General features: G+C 44.1%; 1 protein-coding gene across 6 annotated transcripts in view; it reads right to left on the bottom strand.

Annotated features, from left to right (window-relative positions):
• Positions 1 to 842: 842 nt before the first annotated feature.
• The window catches only part of LOC108940135 (microtubule-associated serine/threonine-protein kinase 1-like), a 54992-nt gene continuing 39197 nt past the window's right edge, over positions 843 to 16637 (bottom strand). For all 6 annotated transcript variants that reach the window (XM_018762071.2, XM_018762072.2, XM_029246788.1 and 3 more), the window contains 13 exons: positions 16158 to 16290; positions 12387 to 12552; positions 10323 to 10424; positions 10090 to 10212; positions 9763 to 9872; positions 8904 to 9064; positions 8189 to 8442; positions 5829 to 6086; positions 5418 to 5647; positions 4971 to 5093; positions 4634 to 4770; positions 4231 to 4418; positions 843 to 3930 (listed from right to left, as the gene is read on the bottom strand). In XM_018762071.2, the coding sequence (XP_018617587.2) occupies positions 1418 to 3930; positions 4231 to 4418; positions 4634 to 4770; positions 4971 to 5093; positions 5418 to 5647; positions 5829 to 6086; positions 8189 to 8442; positions 8904 to 9064; positions 9763 to 9872; positions 10090 to 10212; positions 10323 to 10424; positions 12387 to 12552; positions 16158 to 16290 (4498 nt within the window). In that variant the 3' untranslated portion in view covers positions 843 to 1417. The remainder of the gene's footprint in view (positions 3931 to 4230; positions 4419 to 4633; positions 4771 to 4970; positions 5094 to 5417; positions 5648 to 5828; positions 6087 to 8188; positions 8443 to 8903; positions 9065 to 9762; positions 9873 to 10089; positions 10213 to 10322; positions 10425 to 12386; positions 12553 to 16157; positions 16291 to 16637) is intronic.

The raw sequence follows: 16637 nt of genomic DNA, 5'->3' as shown, positions 1-16637 counted from the left end.
CACCACACACTAGTACAAATGCTTAACGAGTATCAAGTTACTGTTGCCAGTTCCTACACACCTGCAGTTCTACTCATTGTTTTTGACAACGCACAAGCAGCCTGTCTAATCTGAAAACGTAAGATACAAGCTTGATGGCTATCCTGCCTCACACAACTCTAAACGTGTTACCTGGGAATAAATTAGAGGAGATATGCAATAGTTTTTATGAATAACAGTGCATGGTGTCCTCAGGACACTACAGATAGCCTGACCAAATCCACCACACCATTGCATAAGCTCTCAGCTCCTTTAAACCCTTCAGATCTCAGATCTGCATCAGAGTTTAAAGAGCAAGGTAAAAATTTGCTAAAATAAAAAAAACATTAATTTCACAACAGAACACAAACAGTTATCCACACCTATTTCTGTACAGTATCCACTGCTGTGTTTCTCTTTTTAAACCTCTACATATTTTACAATACTATTGTAATGAACTGTATGTTGCCACCTGTAAAACAATAATACACATATTGGTGTGTTGGTGTGAGGACAATGCAGAAGTGACCAAAACTTGACTGAGTGACCTACTTTACAAGTTTTTGAGAGCAGGGAAAGAGCTGAAAGCAGTGACCTGTTTGGAGTTCTGTTCCACAGCGGAAAGGCTGACAAAGCAAGATTGCAAGATGTGCGTGTTGAGGGGGGCAGTGACATGGCAGGTTTGGCCTGTGCCCACTCTCTGGCAGGTCTGGGGTTCGAGTCCTGCTTGGGGTGCCTTGTAACGGACTGGCGTCCCGTCCTGTGTGTGTCCCCTCTCCCTCCAGCCTTGTGCCCTGTGTTGCCGGGTTAGGCTCCAGTTCACCACAACCCTGCTTGGGACAAGCTGTTTCAGACAGTGTGTGTGTGTGTGTGTGTGTGTTGAATAGATCTACAGACTTAGCCGTTAGATGTGCCAAAAACAGATGCAACAAGAGCAGGTGCATTTCCCAAAATGAAATTTCTCACAATGTGTTGTTTCATTCCTACTTCTGCAAGTACCTGTTTTGACTACAGACAGGCCATTTTCATTTTAAGCTGATCGGAAATATGAAACGGAAGGTTTTGATACATTGGTAACACTGTAAATGAATGACTAGATTTGGTGTTCACAGTATTCAGGATTCTTAGGTCAAAACAGCACTGTTTTCTCTTTTATACAGACTACACGAGAACATGCATTTGCACAAATCTAGAATAAATACATACATATGGACCATGGAGCAACACCTTATATATACATATCTGAAAACAGCTGTTGAAGCACCTTTACAATTGTTTTGCTTGTTTATTTTGGTCTGTTTTAACTTGGATGTACCTCAATGACATCTTTCATGTCTTTTTTCCCAAGAGCTTCAATGGTCCTTGAAGTGAGATGTGGTGCATTGTTTCAAAAGGCATTTCAACTTGATGACTGATATTTGACTAAACTGTCTGTCTTCTTTGCATGAGGAGAAGTGGCTGAACCAGGAGTTGTCGCTGAAGGAGCTAGCCGACCTCCGGAAGATGTTTCAGACTTTCCTGCTGAGCTGCCCTTGCTGTCTTCAACGGCGCTAAGGCTGTGTTTTGTCTTGACCCCTTCTTGAGACCCCATCTTGATAGGTGCAAGAACGGTTTTGGCCACACTGGTAAGCTGTGTGACAAAACTTGCCTTTTCACCAGGGGACACAGGGCGAGACTTGCTAGAGCTGGGAGAGGAAGAGGTAGGAGAAGGGCTGGGGGTAGAGGGGTGTTCTTCCACTACCTCAAGGATACACTTCTCTTCCCACCCTAGAGACCCTCGATAGCAGTTCACTGGAGATGTACCTTTGCCCTGCCTTGATTTAGCCACAGATTGGGCTTGAGTTGGTGATGCTGCAACTGAGGCTTGTGGTGGACCAAAGGATGGGACAGAAGATGGACCCAGAGCTGGGTCTGATGAGGTTTCTGTAGCACGTGACACGATTGCAGCTCGAGACGATGATGAAACTAGAGGTGGGACCAAAGGCTGCTCTGAAGTCTGGGAAGGAGCTGGCCCTGAAGCAGATGTCTGGCTTATAGTTGATGCTGGACATGAACTTTTTGAAGGTCCAGAAGTCTGTGGTTGCCCTGCACCTAGTGATGGTCCTGGAGCTGATAATGATGCTGAAATTGTTGGTTTACTTACAGCTAGTGATGGACTGGAAACAGATAAAGGTGTAAGAGAATGTGTTTTTGCTGAAGCTAGTGATGCTGCTGGAGTAAACGATTTACCTACAGCTAGCAATGCACCTGGAGTAAGTGATGGGACTGGTGCTGACTCAGCTGCAGATGAGCCTGGAGTCTGTGATGATACAGGAGTAAGTGATTTCCCTAGAGTCATAGATGGGCCTGAAGCTAGTGACAGTCCTGGAGTGGGTAACTGTGCAGGAGTCGGTGATTTACTTACAGCCAGTGATGGAACAGAAACAGATAAAGGAGTAGAAAAATGTGATATCGCTGGAGCTGGTGGTGGTGCTGGAGTCAATGATTTACCCAGTGATGACTCTGGAACTGTTAAAGGGGAAGGAGTTGATAATTGTCCAATAGCTGGTGATAGAACTGGGGCTACTGAAGGGGCTGGAGTCAATGTTGATAATGTAGCCACTGCTGGACTGGAAGCAATAGAAGGGACTGAAGTTAGTGGTTGTGGTACACTCGATGATAGACCTGGACCCAACGATGAACACAGACCCTGAGTTGGAGGTACAGGGCTTTTCACTCTGGTGTCAGGAGTTCTATCAGCCTTGCTGGGTTCTCCTATTTTGACACTGTCTTTCATGTCAAATATTTTGCTTGCCTTGGACATCTCTGCTGCGACTACTGCTCTATCTTTCTCAAGGTTCTGACTGCCCTTGCCTACATCTCCCCCCTGAAGACAGTCAGATTTCTTGTCAGTCACAAGAGGTGACTGTTTCAGCCCATTCTTCTCCTGGGCCTTGTCAGTTGTACAGGTCTGCATCTGGACGACTGGCTGCTTGTGAGTCTTGTCATTTGAACTCTGTACCTTTCTTTGTTCTGGTGACTTATCTGAAGTTTTGCTTACTATGTCCATTGTAGGCACCTTCACAAGTGATACACTCAGAGGGGTGGATTTCTGCCCCAGTAATGGAGCAACTGCAAGTGGACCTCTCTGGATGTCCGCAGCTACTGGGGCTTTCACCCTGGTAGTTTCACTCACTGTTGTTATCTTGGCAGCTTCGGTGGCCTCAGCTTTGGTGGGTGACTTCTCCAAAAGCACTCCTAATCCGCCACCACTTCCCTCCACAGCGTCAGTGAGCCTTTCCCTACCACCTAGGAGAGTATCCCGGCTGAGTGGTGACTCCTGCCTCCCCAGCTTCCGGACCGGCTTGAGGGTTCCTGTTTCACAAGACGTGGGTGAAGAGGAAGTGTGAGGTGGCAGGTTCTCACCCTCTGTCTCCAGTAGGCTCTGCAAGCCCAGCTCACTGTGAAAGGCTTCCTTGCGGTAGTCTGGGTGCGATACTTCCAGACTGTGCTTGCGTATTACTGCACTCCCAGCTCCTCCGACAATCTTCTTATCCTGAGCAGAGGAGAGCGGTGAGCCCAGCTTTTCAGCCGACTGCACGCGCTTGAGCAGCGGAGAGCGGGGTGGCTCAGCACTTTTGGGCCGGGGTCTGACTACAGGTGGCGAGGAGTGCAGCTTGGCAGGGAAAGCCTGTGTAGTGTTAGAGCTGCCCACTGTGTGGCCAGGCAGGGGTGGGGGTGAAGACTGGGTGGGAGAGGGCGTGTGTGCCAGTGGAGACAGCGGGATGTTGCCTGCAGACTTGCAGCGGGCAGAGCGGTACTGCCGGTGTAGCTTGGGGGACAGACCGTGCAACGAGCTGGGTCTCATGTGCTGCGAGGCTGCTGGGGAATTGGGGGTGCTGGAGGCTGGAGAACTACTCTGAGAAGAAGCGCCTAGAGTAAAAAAAAAAAAAAAAAGGATTTCCTCAGAAGATCATTTTCACAGTTTTCCCAGCAGGTGGCATCAGTTATGAGAATTATGAACAAATTAACCAGAAGCAGACATGTCACAACTGTAACCTACCAAGCAATGATAACAGAACAATAGCTAAAGTTACTGACAGTGTTGGAACTGCATTCATTCAGAGGGGGTCTCTTTCAAAGACTCTTCACAGTACAACAGGCAAGCTACTTCACTAGAAACTAGAGGAAGGATAGCTCAACAGAGAAGCATTAGTATAGGGCGGAGCTCACCGAGGTGGGCAGAGTCAGGGGTGGAACGATAGCTCTGGGTTGGGGAACGGGCAGAGAGGCTGTGGGTGGGAGAGCCCGGGAGGCTTTCACTAGAGGACAGTGAACGGTTGAGAGAGGATAGGCTTCGACTGGTGTGCAGCAGGTTGGACTGTTTGGTGATCTTCCGGAACAGAGAAGTGCGCTTCTTACTGAGAGAGAAAGACAGGTTGGGCAAGGGGCTATGAGAGAAACATTTTAATGGCAGGGCAGGTGACGCTGCTATGGTTAAGGAACAGAAGACATAGAAAAAGTATGGGTAGCTGATGGGGTAAATGTCCACTAGTCCAAAAGGGTGAGGATAAAAAAGGTATCAACCTATAATGAAGTTCCAGGCTAAACTTGTGTTGGACAAGTTGAATAGTACCTCTCCTGTCCCTCTTTGCCCATTGTCCTCTTGTTTCTCCGGGCCATCTTGGATTTGTAACTGGACTTGCGTGCTGGGCCGACTTTGATGGACGTGTTCTCAAAGGGAGTAGTGGTCACGGTCACCTTTGTTCCACTCTAAACGAGACAAGACAGAGCGAGTTCACACAAGCAAATCATGATGGTGTTCACCGTAAGCAGCTGGCTCTCATTTATGATTTTTCCCACAGGCCGAAAGCTTTCTAAATTACTCCTCTGAGTTGAAGAGCAACCTCATTTAACAAAAGAATTCACGCTGTAGCTGTAGGTGTTAGGTACCGTGTGCCACTATCTCTCACCTTCAATATGAGCTCAACCACCTCTGTGTGCACCAGTCCATGGACCGGCTCACCGTTCACATGAGTGATGAGGTCACCAGCACACAATCCTGCTTCGTGAGCAGGGCCTCCCTCCTCGACGTGCTGGGATTGAAGAAAAGTACACACACACACATTTTCAGAACCGCTTGTCCCATACGGGGTCACGGGGAACCGGAACCTACCCGGCAACACAGGGCGTAAGGCCGGAGGGGGAGGGGACACACCAGGACGGGACGCCAGTCCGTCGCAAGGCACCCCAAGCAGGACTTGAACCCCAGACCCACCGGAGAGCAGGACCTGGTCCAACCCACTGCGCCACCGCGCCCCCCGAAGAAAAGTACAATTATAGCAAACAATCCCAGAAGAAATAATTACTGCGCTGCACTACCTGTTTTTTGTGCACTAATTGCTAATAACAGCACTGACCCAGACAATGTGATGCACGCTGTAGACGTCACTGTCGCCCATGTAGACACGAATGGCACGCAGCGTGAAGCCGTACTTCTTGCCCGAGCGATGGATGGTGATAGGTGAACGCAGTGCGCTGACCGCAGGGGAGTAGTCCCGGCTGGGGGAGGAGTCCCGGGACGACGGGTTGGAGGAGAGGGAGCGTGGGGACATGGGGCTGGCCAGAGGGGAGCTCACATGTTGCTCCACTGTGGAGAGAACCACAGGGAAGACAAGCTCAAAATCAGTGGGCAAGGAGGGATTTACATAGAAACACATGAAAAACAAACATACGGATTCAACTGTAAATTGTAAAAACTGAAAACAAAAGGAACGGCTCCCAATTTTTCTGCATGCAGTGCCCTCCAGTGGAGTGGCAGGTAGAAATACCTGTGGGGATGATGACAGACAGAGCAGTGGCCGAGGCAGACTTGATAACTTTTGTTCCGGGTCTCGAGCTGCGCTTGTCCACCTCACTTGGCACCTGCTGATGCCGCACCCGACGCAGGACCAGGTCGTTTGTGGCCCGGGGCCCAAGGGGGTCGGTGGTCTCTGTCTCTCTTGGTGTCCCCGCCACCCCAGCAGCAGGCTGTGTGGCTTGCTCAGTGACGGGCTCTCCAAGCTTTGACAGCTTTTCTGGAGAATGCACTGGTCAAAGTGAACAACATAAGGAATGTAAAATGTAGATGTAAATAGTCAAGCCAGTCAAGACAGTAACAAAGGAACATCTACGTATATATAGCACCAAGAGAAAAACTGGGGTGCACTATAATAATTATTCCAGTAACAGCCACTTAAGTCATTTCTGAGTAATAAATAACTAGGAACTCAAGGCTTTTTAAGTCATTATTTTAGTGATGCATTGACATCATCATGTATTTGGATTCCTCTCCTTAGAAAATCCTTAGGCAATATTATTTTCACACTGGCTGATAAAAATTCAGGTAATAATCCCCTTTCTCGCAGAACAAACATTTTAGTTGTAAAGGGCATTTTTAAACATCATTACATTATGATTTATGGTACAGTCATTGGAGCTGATAGCCCTGAATACACAGCGTGCACCTTTAAATCACCTCTTGTTCCACATTCCGATGTAAACACAGTACTAAAGAGTAGACAATAATACTTAGAACATTTTCATTAAGAAAGACAACACTTCATTACTATATAATTTCTCCATAACCTACAGAGTGTGATTCCAAATAAGAAATAAATGTGATAAAACAGTCAAATCTATGGAAAACAAGCACCATTTTCTCAAAAGAAGGTGTACAAAATCTCCATACTCATTACAAAGCAGAATAAATCAGCAGAAAATTCTTCCCATGTGCTCTTTCATCTCCAAGCATTAAAACACTATACATTTCTGTATTTTTACCTTAAAGAATTAAAAAACATGAAACTGCAAATCATGGAAGATGGTTTGCGGACGAAGATCAAATGTAGAGCCAACATTGTCTTGCCGACTGGCTGTGATTTGCCAGCAAACCAAGCCACAGCCCTCCTGGCACCACACACATCCACAGACCACCACACCACCGTCCCTGAAGACCCCCCAGCCAGCTGGTGTTGAAGCCCTACTGCTACCAAACGTCCAGCAACAGAGAGAATCTACCACCAAGACAAACTATTGTACTTTCAATCTGTGGTACTGCTCCTTAACACAATGAGCTGAGGTGCTGTCAGTCCTTGAAAACAAATCATCTTTAATTGCAAACAAATTCCTCTTTGAAGAAAATGGAATTTTTACAATATAATAATAATTATTATTATTATAAATAAATATTATTACATAATATATAGATCATGGTGGCTGCATCTTGAACATTCAAACCATTAGCCAGAAAAAGAAAATGACTTTGCTATCACCGTAACCCAGACATAACTGAAACAGCTATTATAATGTGTTTCAAAAACATATGCTCTAAGAAGGAATTTAAATTGCGTAAAATGTTTATGTTCCATAGCCCCAAAAGCCTCTGTTTGTTTTGGAGTGAGCGATTCCATTGCATAAGCAAAATGAGGGATATAAACCACTAAAAAAAGAGTAAAAGAGGTCAAATAGAATTTAAGTATAATGTAAGCATGATGTTTTATTATCTGATATTATATTACAGTATAATATATGCATCAGTTCCTGTAGACTGATACATCTGCAGATACTGTACGTGTGTTTTTGTTTACAGTTCAGATCATATATAACAGGCAGCATTTGGTTAACATAACTGGGTCAGCGTCTTCTCCGCAAACATGCTTAGTGCTCGGCAGGAGCATTGGCAGCTCGCGGCGCGCTGTCACGCCAACACAGCTCGTTCCAGTTCTTATGTCATTTTTGCAAAGAGGATTTAGGTGTGTGCAGACACAAGGCAGCCGTCACTTTGCGGCACCCACGCGCCTCCCACTTGGTCACGTGCCCTCCTTCTCTCTACTTTCTCCGTTGTCTCACTGTCCCATCCCGCTTTCTTCTTTGGCTTCCTGCCCGTCCATCTTTCTTACCCCTTTCCCTTCGCTGCCCCCTCCCTGTTGTCCTCGCATAGCTTGCTGTGCTCAAGGCAAATGAATAATGAATACATTATCACTTTATGAGACAGGTACTGAAGAAAACAACACTTCTTGCTTCCTGGAGGGACTTCCTTTCCCTTGTTTTCTTCGCCGTCCAATTTTCACCTTCCTAAATTTCTTTACTTCTTTCTTTCTCCCACTCTCCCCCACTCCCCAATCCCACTACCAGTTCTTGGTTCCCTCACCTGCCACGGTGGCGTCGGCTCCCTCCTTCAGGATGGGCTTCTGCTCTGCTTGGCTGGGTGGGGTATAAGCTGCCCCCTCCAGGGACATACCCCTGCTCTTGACTGGGGGCTGTCGTGCCGGGACCTCTGGCTCCCCTTCCAGGGGCGACGCAAATCGGTGAGTGTCCATCAGGGCTGAGAACCTACGGCGTGCACCTAACGGGGGGCTTGAGTCCCCCTCCATGTACAAGGACTCGGAGCAGGATAGACGCTTCCTTGAGACCAATGATATCAACATTGTTTTCAACATCATAAAAACATTTAAAATGCATCTGTTCATAAAACCGAGCAACTCAGTGGGCCCTCCAACCACTATTTGGATTTGCACGTCTCTCGGGATTGTCTTCCGTACAGTAACAGCTGAATGGCTCACACATATCTGAAACAGCTAGACTTCTGGCACATCAAGCCCTAAAACAGCAAAAACTCTTCTGATCTGATTCAGTGTTCATATCACGATAAAGAAGCCCTGCTGTTCAATCTTTTGGGAGGTACTTCACCTGAGCTGCCTTGGTGAGATGTAGATAGTCACTTTGGATAAAATCACCTGCTACGCAGCAGAAAAATACAAAGGGTCTGTGATGCTATAGGTGGCCGTGCCCGTGTGTCTCACTCACTCCACTGAGCCCCAGCCATGACGCCACTAAGAATCTAAGGAAGCAGGCTCTGCACTCACAACTCTGGAGAGCCCGTTCGCCAGCTCTTGTCCCTCATTGTGAAGCTACCCAGGCTCTCCCGCTTGATGACTTTATCCTCCTTGTGGCCCTTGTGCTCCCTCCGTGTGACGGGGGCCGGCTTCTGCTCCAGCTGGGACAGGTGCTCCATGCTGCTGTATACCTGTGACGCCATACCAACAATACGGCCAGCAGTACATGTGTGAACCAGAAGTGCCGAAAAGTCACAGGCACTTACATTTAAGTTTCACTGGGCCTTCAATCCTTTGTCCATTGCATTTCTTTTGCTCACCACCTACTTATGATTCTTTTCATTTGACAGTATGCTGTGAGTTCATAGATTTCACCTCCCAGTGATTCATTATGTACCAGGTTGGAGGAAAGTTAGTTAAGAAGGGGGAGAATTGTAAAGTAAGTAAATTAATACAAACTGACATAGCACGAAAAGTATGTGCTATCGCCAAGATTTTGACTAGGCTACGCCCCTAGAAGAAAACGCTTTAAAAGGTAGTGCCAACTAAAGAGGAAGTGGCCATTTGTCACAGAGGTTCAGGAAAAAACAAAAAATCCATTGTGGCCAATGAAACACATCATCACATTTAAAGTAAATAAAAACTGAAGTAACACCCTGTTGACTGCTGGTTTGGTTTCCTGTTACTGATATCGCAATCCCACTTTATTTTTCAAATACTTCTGTATTTGTGCTGCTGCGGCTGAGCAGGGTTGGGGTTTCTGACATAACATGCCGAAACCACATGCTCATGAAGTGCTCACATGAGAAGACGCTTCAGAGCCAAAGAGTGAGCAAACATGAGAGATGGAAAGAGAAAACAAAGGAGAGTGGAACCACTGTAGACGGACCTTGCTGAAGCGTGGCGAGCAGGAGGAAAATTGGCGGATCTCCACCGGCTCGTCGTCATTGGTGTCATCTTCATCATAGGAGTTGATGTGGTGGTAGCGCTCTGAACGCGCTGAGGAGGAACGGGAGACGAGAGGGACACACACTAGTGAAGATTTTGTTGTTAAAAGGTGAGGCCAAGCCAAGTTGTGCTCATAAAGTAAAAACAATTTGTAATATTTGAGTGTGTTTTTGTTCTTAGGTAAATAAGACAACTGCCCTTGTTTATTTATTCAAAGAGAAAGTGTGTGAGCTTCTGCTCTATGGAGCCTACATGGGCAGGGACTCACTGTCAAAGTAGCTGGTGTCCTCCTCGGACTCGAGGTTCGGGATGAACTCGGCTTTCTGCCTCAGCAAGCTGTTCCAGTCCAAGTCAGAGAAGAAGGAATGCTGCTTCACTTCAAAGGCACCACCTGGGCGGACCGGGAGAGTCACGGTCAGTCAGGTACGGGACAGTTGGAGTCTGTTTATCCTCAGTAGCTCCACCAGCTCCCGTATTCCCAAAGCCCCCGTTGCTGCCCACCTGTACCCAGCCGCACTAGAGGGTTGGTCTGCAGCAGGGCAGAGATCAGGTTCTGGGCATCCACAGGAAGTGCCTCGTCTCCCTCCGGCCAGACAATGTCATCTGGATCCCAAAGGCAACACATGGGTTACCAGCCAAGTGGTTAAAGGAGGTTGGATAGAGGGGATGATGGACAAGGGAGAGCAAACCCACACAGAAAAACAGAGCAAGAATACAGTAGCACTGGCTCAACAAAATCAACAATTATCAGTAATTTTTTTCTTTCAAAGTAACATATTTGGCTTATACAGTCATACCCAAAGATATATGATTCGAGTTACAAGAAGTTTCATTTAATACCCCTACTTAATTTTATGAGCCTTTCCTTGACATTTATGACAACCAAATTTAGGTTTTGCACATTTCCCAAGAGCTGAGCAGCATGAATCCAAAGCAAAGAACACTGAATACTAAGTAATGTTTAGCAGATACATTCATGCAAGGAGACTTACAATGCCAGTTACACGACATTAAACTCCTTACAATCACTGACACATTTATAAATCACAACATTGGAACACACATACACAGTGGGCATGAAAAGTTTACACACCCTGAAATTTCAGATTTTGTTATGTGATGGATAAAATGAAGACAAATCATGCAAGACCATATTTCAGCTTTAATAAGCTCTTGAAACAAAGAGTATTTAAGTGAAAAAATAAACGGGTGACTATGAGGAAAAAAGCCTGTTCAGATGTTTATTGTAACATATGCTGTGACGTTCATGTATGTGCGTAACACACACATTCACACACTATGAGCAATTTAGAATAATCAGTTCACCTGAAACATAAGTCTTTGGACTGTTGGGGAAATTAAGACACCTAGAGGAAACCCACACTTTTTTAAGTGTATGATAGATAACAGGTACAAAAGAGATGAATGAGCACAGGTATACACCCATACAGAATTACAGAGTAATTAACAAAGAGAAAACTGCCTTGTTATGTTACATCATGATAACTCATGTTATAATAACTATTGAAGTAACTGTGTCTATTTTAATGGGCTTTATTGATATTTTACCACCATGTGTGAATTTTGGAACTCATACAAACCCATATAAAGGTTTACTTTTGGAACTAATGGTAATTATATCTTTGAGTTCTGAGAATGCACATCACAAAGGGTTTCCTCAGGTAATTCCACACTTCGACCAACTAATTTTGATCCATATTTCACTAAAGAACTTAAGCATTCTGCTCTAATGTCCTTCCTGGTACAGTCATTGTCTGGTTAACAACATATGCAGAGAAGGACACTACACTTTAAAGAAAAGTGCCATTTTTGGACCATGTTCATTATGGCTCACATTAAGTACAATGTGCAGAAGCACATTTTTATTAATAACCACATCTCTTACAGAGCCTGACCTAAAAATAATATTGACCTTTGTACAGCTGGTGCAACTTTCACGTATTCATTATTTAGACATGCAAAATAAATAAATCAATAATCATTTGCAAATAAAAAGTGAAATTAATGTTAAATTAAGCAAACTTTATGCATGTTCAATTATTTATAGTTTATGATAAAGTGTACTGCGTAAGTTCTGCACAGACAAAAGGTACACATTATTGCATATTATTTTAAAATATTGTGAAATGCCATGCATACCGAGTTAAAGGAACGATGAGGTATAAGGCAGAATGGGGTGGACTTATAATCTGTTTTATTAAAATAATGCAAACAAATATGACCCTCCCACAAAGGACCTTCCATGTGCAACCATAATAACAGGTATCTTAGCTCCGCAGTGTGATGATTTCTATCTTTCAGCAGTCCATTAAATACTATGGACTAAATATTTCCATTTCCCAACTGTTTAATTAAAATGGTATCAGTCATAAGACATCATAGGTTGGGGCATGTCCAGCAATCACAGAGTTACCAGACAAGTATGGTTACTGAAAGCATTTCGATCCCTAATATTGCATCTCACTGAAGAATAACTATATTTGGAACTGCTGTTTGTCAGCTATTATGCTACTTGATGGGAGATTTTTGAATCCTTTGGCTCACCTGTAATGACCTGTCCGAAGAGCTCCTCGGGTGTGTCCCCAAAGAATGGCACGCAGCCCACTAGGAATTCATACAGGATAATACCCATGGCCCACCAGTCCACTGGCTTGCCATAGCCCTGCCGCAGGATCACCTCCGGGGCAATGTACTCTGGGGTGCCACACACCTGAAACATGTGACGAAGGACAAAAAAACGTCAGGTCAAGTCAAGCTTATTTCTATAGCACAGTTTCAAACACAATGGTCATTCAAAGTGCTTTACAGAAAATAAAGTACATAATAATAAATGTACACATAAGTAAATTATAAATTAGGAATAAAGATAACAATTAAAAGAATATAGTATAAAATACTAAGACATTTAAGAACAGACATTAAAAGTACCAGTCACATAATATGAGCAAAAGAAATCAATTATGTAAAAGCAGTAGAAAATAGAACTGTTTTCAGTAAAGACTTAAAAGTAGTAACATTTGGGGCATTTTTAATATTTACTGGAAGGAGGCTCCAGCGTCTGGCAGCATAATGACTAAATGCCATTTCACCCAGCTTTGTTTCAACTCTGGACACCACTAGCTGACCAGGCTCTACTGATCTAAGAGATCTACCAGGCTTTTATTCTTCAGACATATTGGCGACATAGGAAAAAAGCAGAAAAAATCATATACTGGAAAAAAATCAGTTCACAGCAGTGACAGCCATTATTCAACATATTAACAGATGCTTGGGACTGATCAGAGGCAAAGCAAACATTTCACTAATTCACAAATTGGTAGAAAAAGGCTGAGGGAATACAACTTAAACAATATGAGGTTTTGGATAAGAGTACAGGGGAATATTCATGTTACAACAAAGTCCTCCTGTGGCTTCCAGCTCATCGTTTCCAGGCTAATGAGAAAACTAGATTAGGGTTTCATTAATAAATTGATTGCTACAGCAAAACTAGGCACCTCAGTAAAAAAAATTGCATTGACCCAGGCAGTAACCCAGGTAATCAGAACTGCTATAATTGGGTCCGTACTGCTCGGGGGACCAGGCACTCTCTAGACATCTCTGCACTGGCAAAACTGTGCTCTAATCAAAGGCACACCATTAAACATGAAAAGCTTTTCATTTGTTTTCATGCACAGACGTGAATTCAGTAGCCACAAACAATGTCCACCGCTTGGGTGGGCCGACAGTGGCCAAATAGTGGCTTTGAGTTTAATTAAAAGAATTAAGAAAGAACAAGTAACAAAACGTACACAAACGCATACACTTGTGGAAAACTACAGTGGCTGGTGATACCGTCTAACTGGACTTCTATGAATTCTGCTCCCTTTACTGATGCATGTTGAATAACTTGTGTGCTCTGTTAAACAAAGCAGTGTGATACAATGCTCAGCTGCCTTGTGAGGCTGAAATACGTAGGTGTTATAAGCCAGAAATGGTGAAACCAATGTTTGCCACTAGCTTCTCTGCTAAAATGCCTCCATGGGACACTGGAGCTGCCAGTCTGCGGTGAGAAAGGCTGATTTTATACCAGCCTATCTCTCCCATCTCTCACTGGACCTCCTGGCCCTAACCGAAACCTGGATCACCCCAGACAACACCCGCAGCCTTCTCCACTAACTACTCTTTCTCCCACACCCCTCGTTCCTCTGGCCAAGGTGGAGGCACAAGCCTGCTCATCTCTCCCCGGTAGGAATATTCTATTCTCCCTCTTCACCTGCATGATCTGTCCTCCTTTGAATTGCATGTCGTTCCTATCACTGCCCCAGTCACTCTTGTTGTGGTTATTCTGTACCCCCCCCAATCTGCCCGCCTGGTGGTCCCACGCACGAAAGGTAAATCACGGAGGTTCTCGGTTCTGGTTCCGTTGTGGTGGAACGACCTCCCCGTCACTGAGAGCTGCTGAATCTCTGTCCACATTTAAAAAGAGTCTTAAAATTCATCTCTTCCAGACTCACTTCGCCCATGATCACTTAAGTTCATGTAAGGTGTAACTGTTCATGATCGTGCTTGGAAAAATCCTTTACAGAGCCACTCCTGCAATGTAACGTAAATGCTTCTATGTATCTCAAAAAAAAAAAAAAACTACTAGGAAGGTGATTAGGAATCTTCAATATTCTGGTAAAGTTTTATGCAGCTATTTGTGTGATATGCTGAAGGAAACTAACTGTACTTAAGAGTCACACATCTGCAGCTATGTCTCTTTCTACTAAGCTAATGCACACATGTACGTTGCTTTAGAGAAAAGCGTCGCTAAATGAATACATGTAAATGTAAAATTATACAAGCTACAGCTATTTTCACTGGAATGTAATCAGAAGACTACCAGACCCAGAATATAGCTTGTAAGTTGCCTAGTTCACAATTATTACAAGCAATTGTCATTAATTGGTCTGGATTTTCATCGATCCAGTCTGAGACATCGGGTCCCAGTCATCGATATTTGATCTGGCACAATAAACTTAGAGCCCACTTGAAAATGGTGCCAGTCAGCTATATGAGAGAGAAAGTGAAACGCATTGCATTGTGGGAACTGCGTACCCACGCTCTTTGCTGCAGTCTGTCACTTTGTGGTCTTGCTTGTGTACTTACCCATTTGTGCTTGCATCTTGTGTTTTGAACCACTGTGCTTTAATTTTCTAATTATTCACCAATTTAAATATGACATATAGCTTTCTTCTTCCTAAAGCCAGTACACACGATCATGGCAAGATTAGTTTATGAAATCATTATTTTTTAAAATTTATTATATATATACCAGACTCTTCATGAATAAAATTTCTGCAAATAGCTTGTCGTTACCGTGTTAAAATAAAACATGTAAAATAACTACAAAGATAAAATAACTTTATATATAAAATAACTTCTTAGCTGATTTGTATATTTATAATTTAAAGTAGATGTACAACATAGGTTAAACAAAATATTATGAAATAAAAAAATCAATGCTTACCTCTATTCCATATCTCTGAGACACAGAATTGCGAGCAAGATTTGCATATACAGGCCTATATTCACTACTACAACGTGGGTGAGATTGAAAAACTTTGTGCACAAATGTGCAACTGAATAAAAAAGTGAACATGTTTTAAAAATGATTTTTTGGAAACCGTGAAAAATTTAATGAGGTACACTGCAGATAGCATTAGTCTTAAAACTCTATTGATTGCTTTATTCCTAAACATAAAACAAAATATGTCACATAATTGTATTTAGTTCAATTGCAGAAATTACCATATAACTTGTCATTGTCTGCAACCGCTTGTCCTAAGTGGGGTCACGGCAAGCCGGAGCCTAACCCAGCAACCTAGAGCGCAAGGCCAAAAGGGGAGGGGACACACCCAGGACGTGCCGCCAGTCCGGCACAAGGCACCCCAAGCAGGACTCAAACCTCAGACCCGCCACACAGCGGGTAGCAGCCACAACCGCCACGCCACTGTGCCCCTCCAGCATTTAACTTAAGATTTAAAAAAATTCACCTTCATTACAAACTGAGCGTAAGAGCATAAGAAAGTTAAAAAGTGTTAAATCCCTGAAAATTTGTTGACGTGTCAAATTCTTTTTAATTTCCACAAATATATCTCAAGAACAAAAACTGCAAAACGCAGAAATGCCATCACTACTAGGCTTTGATTGAGTGTCATTAAGAGCTCATTTCAAATGAAATATACAGGGGTGTTTGCTGAGCACCTAAGTGTGGGAACCAAATCAAATAGGTCTGATCAAATTATCAGAGCAGATAAGAGTTTCCCCGACAAAGCACTTACTACCACTCTGTACCTGCTTGTCCAGGAACTCCCTTGCATCCTTCTCAATGTGTCCCTCATACAGGTTCGTGGTCAGGCTCATCAATCCCATTTTGGAAAGGCCAAAGTCGGTCAGCTTGATGTGCCCCATGGAAGTGATCAACAGACTGGAAAGAAGGGGAGAAGTGTTACAGTTCAGCTTTCAACAGGTCTACATTAATCTTGTGTTGATGCTTATCACCCTGTGTTCACGTAGATTCCTTTTGGGTCTCTACCCAGAGTCTTAAAACACGTGTTTCAAGTAAACGAGGTGACCTAAATTGCTCATAGTGTGTATAGGTGTGAGTGAATAAGTGTGTGCGATTGCCCTGTAACGGACTGGCATCCCCTTCCATGGTGCGGCCTGCCTCACACCCTGCGCTTCCGAGATAGGCTTCGGACCACTGAGACTCCATACTGGAGCGATGATGAATGAATGACTGTTGAAGGTTAATGTAGTCCTCCTGTCCAGCAG

Source organism: Scleropages formosus, chromosome 20, assembly GCF_900964775.1.
Source record: "Scleropages formosus chromosome 20, fSclFor1.1, whole genome shotgun sequence".
NCBI classification, from domain to species: Eukaryota; Metazoa; Chordata; class Actinopteri; order Osteoglossiformes; family Osteoglossidae; genus Scleropages; species Scleropages formosus.
The sequence above is the reverse complement of the archived record's forward strand: the minus strand, read 5'-3'. Positions and strand labels throughout refer to the sequence as shown.